The sequence below is a fragment of the Furipterus horrens genome, unplaced genomic scaffold, assembly GCF_987537825.1.
Source record: "Furipterus horrens unplaced genomic scaffold, mFurHor1.1.pri manual_scaffold_12, whole genome shotgun sequence".
Taxonomy (NCBI): Eukaryota; Metazoa; Chordata; class Mammalia; order Chiroptera; family Furipteridae; genus Furipterus; species Furipterus horrens.
Window position 1 is genome coordinate 5,724,809 of NW_028327182.1, and position 5,223 is coordinate 5,730,031.

At 50.7% G+C, this 5,223-nt stretch overlaps 1 protein-coding gene across 1 annotated transcript; it reads left to right on the forward strand.

Annotated features, from left to right (window-relative positions):
* Window positions 1-686: 686 nt before the first annotated feature.
* Window positions 687-2,301, forward strand: LOC149995852 (uncharacterized). Its single transcript, XM_090258598.1, has one exon. It carries the CDS (start codon window positions 764-766, stop codon window positions 2,282-2,284), a length of 1,521 nt encoding a protein of 506 aa, XP_090114724.1. The 5' UTR covers window positions 687-763; the 3' UTR covers window positions 2,285-2,301.
* The last annotated feature ends 2,922 nt before the right edge of the window (window positions 2,302-5,223 follow it).

Sequence of the window (5,223 nt, forward strand, 5' to 3'; positions counted from 1 at the left end):
GGGCGCAGTTCGCTAGGCCAGCATCCCCTCTGGGAGGCGGCTGGGGCGCAGGCCGCTGCGCGCTGGCGCCTTGCTCCTCGGGCTCCTTGGGGCCGAGGGCCCCAGGCCCAGGGCGGTGCCTTCCTTCGGCGCCTGGCCTTGGGCTTTCCCCCTGCCCGGCCGCAGAGCCAGGTCACCGGGCTCGCGGCGTGGCACGCGGAGTGGCTAGGCGAGCGCGGGGAGCAGGCGAGGGCCTCGGGAGCAAAGCAGCAACATCCCTGGCGGGGCAGCGAAGCCGTGACCAATGAAGGCCGGGACGAGACCCAGCAACGTGCCACGCCCCGCTCATACTCTTGTCACCAGAAAAGCTCTGGCAACCGGAACGAGGCTCCCCAAAGCCCAGGGATCATGGACAGACTTTTTACAAATACAGGAGGCGGACTTCAGACAAGATGAACCTTTGACGCTCGCTCACAGCGTGGACAGAAAAGCTATCAAGACACAGGAAACGCGGGAAGCAGCGGAGTGCTGCCAACCCCCATGTAGAAACTTCAGATTTTTCTTCCCAAGAGAAATATTCCTAAATTCCAGACACACTGGGGCCGGGCCCCGCCCTCCCCCCAGCCACACCCCCTGCACTCAGCTGGCTCTGCCCCGCCACCTGGTCACCATGGAAACGGGGCTAGGGACCCACCAGCATTCCCGTTCCACATTCTAGGTTCGGAAAGGGAGTAGAAAAGGCTCCCATCTGCTTTAACCCCCTGGAGAGGGGAGAGCAAAAGGGATGTCTGAGCATCTCCCTGTGCCGACCTCGCCTGGGAGCCGAGCCAGGACAATGGAGGGGACCTGGTGGCAATGGACGCAGGGCTGCTGGTGGCCAGGGGAGGGCGAGCTTTGCGTGGTGGGAAAGGCCCTGCGGATGCAGGAGCCCAGGTCCTTTGCACTGCCAGGCTACAGAAGCACCCTAGGGTGGTGGTCCCGCCTGAAAAAGCAAGGCCTGCGGTTCACTGCGGGCACCCAGGGAGCGGGGAGTCGGGCCTCTGGCCGCCCGAGTGCCAGGGCCGCCCCATCCATGACCGCGGGGCCACCAAAGACGGTACCATCACCCAGGACCAAGGTGCTGGGGAGGCCAGGAACTCCTCCCACCATGGCTGTGCCACTCAAGGGCCCTGCAGGCAGTAGGGTGGCGCGCAAGTCCGCCCAGGTCAGGACCAGGCTGCGCTGTGACCCGCGGACGTGCTGGCCCGGGCCCTGGGTGACCGCGGTGGAGCCCAGACCCCAGAAATCGCAAACACTTTCTGCAGGGAGCGGCACTCTGCGGGGGTGGCAGGCTTCTGAAACCACCTCCCGGGCGTCTGTCCCCCTCAGTGACCTGTGGGACGAAGAAAGCTTGGACGCCGTTCCCAAATTTGCAGAGGACACCAGTATTCCCCTTACGCCGTATCTTAGTTTCATCAGTCATTTTCTGAAGCCAGAGAAGCCAACCAAGGCGGCCATGCGGCTCCTGGAGAAGAGAGCGGAGGTGATGAAGATGGCCAAGCAAATCCAAGAAGCTCAGGTCCGGCAAAAAGCGGTGTTGGAACAAACCAGGGCGCTGCTCCGTGAGAAGTTCCTCGTCCAGGCTGACGCTCGGTTCTTGCTGGGCCGCCGGACGCACAAAGCGGTGGAGTACCGACGGGACATGACCCAGCCGTGGGACAAGCACGCACAGGAGAGCGGAGAACTCCAGCGCCGCGCCCGAGAAGTGGCCTCCGAGTACGCGAGACGAACTTCCGAGCTCCAGAAGCAGCTCTTGGAGAAGGAGAAGGAGGAATTTGATTTGCAGCGACGGTTAAGAGCCCTGAGGGACATTTCGCTCACGAAGCAGAAACAGGACAGAGACCTGCAGACCCTGGAGGAGGAGCTGAAGAGCGCCGGAGCCAAAACCTCCACCAAGGCCCATGCCCAGTACCTCCAGGAAAAAGCGCTGCTGGAGAAGCAGCTGAGCGAGCCAGACACGAGCCTGTTGGGAAAGAGAGAAAGGAAGGAGCTGAAGAGGAAGGCCCAGGCCTTGGAGGCGGCCGCACAGAGGCTTGCTTTGGAGTATGGCCACGACCTCTGCGCAGAGAACCAGAGGCGACACGAGGTTTTAGTGCGGCAGGTCCGGCAGTGCCGGCGGGTGCACGCCACCCTCGGCCGTTTACAGAATCAGAAGCAGCAGCTGCAGCAGGAACAGTGGCATATTGAGTGCGTAATGCGAGGGAGGCACCGCCTGCAACAGGGAGCCCCCCACCCCCCACGAACCCCATCTCTAGAAGCCAAATAAAAGATTCATCCACACAATTCCTAAGCTGTCGCTGATTCCATAAGGACTGGAGCGAGTATTCTTAGATGCTGCATAAACGTGGTCAGGAAGGCTTTTGGAGCTCATGGCTCCTGTCAAATACTCATCACGACGTGTTCGTATGAAGGATTAGGTGCTCTTTTTTTTTTTCTTCCCCAGTTGTACTGCTAGGTATTTGTGTGGCCAGCTTCCCTTAATTAGGTGTTCCTTTAATTAGCTCTTATTAGTAAACAGGATGCTCCTCAAACCTCCAGATAACCTAACGCCATTTGCCAAACACTCATAGGTGAAACGAGGTCGAGAAAACCACAGCGAGGAAGTGAAAGGGAAACAGTTGTGTGACTGACTTTATCGAGCCGAGTCAGGTTTCTTTCCAGGAAAAGCACCGGGAAGGACGGCATCTCAGACTGGCTTTCTATATAGTGCTTTCTGCTCTGTCAACAACCCACATCAGTTTATTCTCCTTCCTTTGGCCAACTCAGAACACAAAGGCAAAGCGTTTGTAAGCTTTTTTAAAAAGTTTGTGCTAGCGACCAGGTAGCTCCTTCTATAGTTTTCTCATGGGTAAGAGGGGGCTCTAATAGCAGCCAGAGCAGTAAACACTAGGCAGGACGGCCTTTTGTCTCATGTGGCCCTTACGAGTTCAGCTTTCGGTAAATTGAGAAGGGAAGATAGGACGTGTATCACATCGCCTTATGAAAATGTTTTCAGTGAAGAAATATCTCTAGAATTAGTGAGGCAGCTGAACGCCTCTGCTTATGCTATTGCCCTGGTGGCACCCTAAGTTCTAAGAGGACAAGCCTACTTGATGTTGTCTATAGGACTTCAGTTCTGGGCTAAGTCATGGCATGTGTGTGCACCCAGGGAGAGCATGAGTAGGCCATGGGAATACAGTGGGTTTTGTGTCATACACTGATTTTTTTCATGATAAGGTTCATCCCTGTACACAGAGTTAACATGAACAATACCAGCCTTCACAATGATTCGATTCTGAAATTTGCTTCAAATACTTTATCACTTTCAAACGATTAGAATAATTTTCCAAATTTTGGTGCTGTGTTCCTTATCTGAGCTCATCAATTTCTCCCTTTCTCTCTGCTTCTCACTCTGCTCTGTTCACACTGTCGGGGCACAATGGGGAAGACAGCAGCGTCACCGTGGGAGGCCCATCTAGTTGTTGTCAGCAGACAGCCTGTTATTTTGTTAAGGAAAGTCATTCCTCCCACTCTCCAGGACTCAGCTTCCTGGGTGTATAGAACAGTGTATCCTCTTTTATTATTATCATAATTAATGCTTCTTAGGCAGCTTCACAAAATATTAGCCCTTAATATCATAATTACCCACGCTCATACATTTACACAATGGAATACTACTCGGCCTGAATAAAGAAAATCTGACCCTTTGTGACAGGATGTTTGGACCTGGAGGGCATTATGCTAAGTGACATAGAGAAGAATGAATACCATATGATTTCACTTATACAATATGTGGAAGCTGATGAATAAAATAAACTAACAACCAAAATAGAGACAGACTCAGAGAATAAAAGAACAGACTGACAGCCGTTGGAGGGGTGTTATGAGACTGGATAAAAAAGGTGAAGGGATTAATTAAAAACAAACAAACACAGAACTCACAGACACACACAACAGTATGGTGATGACCAGAGGGAAAGGGGCTGGGGGAAGTAGCAGAGGGTAGAGGGGGGATAAATGGTGATGGAAAGAGACTTGACTTGGGGTGGTGCACACACCGTACAGTGTATAGGTGATGTGTTATAGAATTGTACCCCTCAAACCTCTATACTTTTATTAACCAATGTCACCCCAATAAATGTAATTAAAAAATTAACGACATTTAAATGGTATACTAGTTGAAAAAAAGAGAAATCTGTGCAATGGCACTGCTGGCTAAAGTGAGTCCATCCACATGTGAATAAGAGGAGCCGAGGGGCACATTTCAGGGACACTAAGCCTTTTTGTTTTCTTTGGCGGACCGGGTAGTTGAACAAAGTCAAACTATCCCATAATATAATACAAGCTGCTTTGATTCCATTCTGTTGGGGACTGCTCTCTAGTATTGACAGGTTTTTTAAATAAAGATTTTGACTGTTTTCCATGCAGACTTTCATTATTTCCAATGAAAAGAACCTACACTATATGTAAATTAAGAAATATTAACCTGTTGATGTAATTAGATTATATGAACAACAATCAGCTCCCAGACTGAACCCGAATAAGTCAGTTCTACCCTATCATTGACAAAGTGATAGGAGATAAAATGGACAATTTATGGGATTTTGAGGATACGATTATGGGACTCAAAATAAGCAATCCAAGTAAAATAATTGAGAAGGGAGACCGATCAGCAGCATATATTACTAAGGTTTCTATACTGAAATAACAGTTTCAAAGGGCTCGATCCTGTGGGCACATGGAGATGTAGGTGGTCTTAAGCCTGGGAGTCGTTCTTCCTGGCTTTGTGGCTGATGGGTAGGGGCGAGGCTGAGGGTCAGTAAGACATTTAACCATGGCTCAGTGAATCACCAGTGCATGGGAACCTGAACAAAATCCTCTAGATAATTCTGACATGTCCCTATGTTGAAAATCAATGTAACAACATAATTCTGTATTTTCTGAAGTAAAAATCATACTCTAAGCAGTGACCCGAAAATTGCTACTGGGGATATTGAACAGCTAGATTACCTATTCCAATTTCAGAACCTAGGTTAAATTTCACCTCCCCATGCGTCCCTTGAACTAGAGTTCAGTTCCCTCTCTCCATATTCCCCAATCAGTCTATACTTTTCTTATGTATACTACTATTTTCCCTGCATTATAGTTCCTTTATTTCCATCTATCCTTTCAGCTAGTATACAGATTCATGGGTGTTTGGGGCCAGAGAGAGAAGGGTGAAGAAGC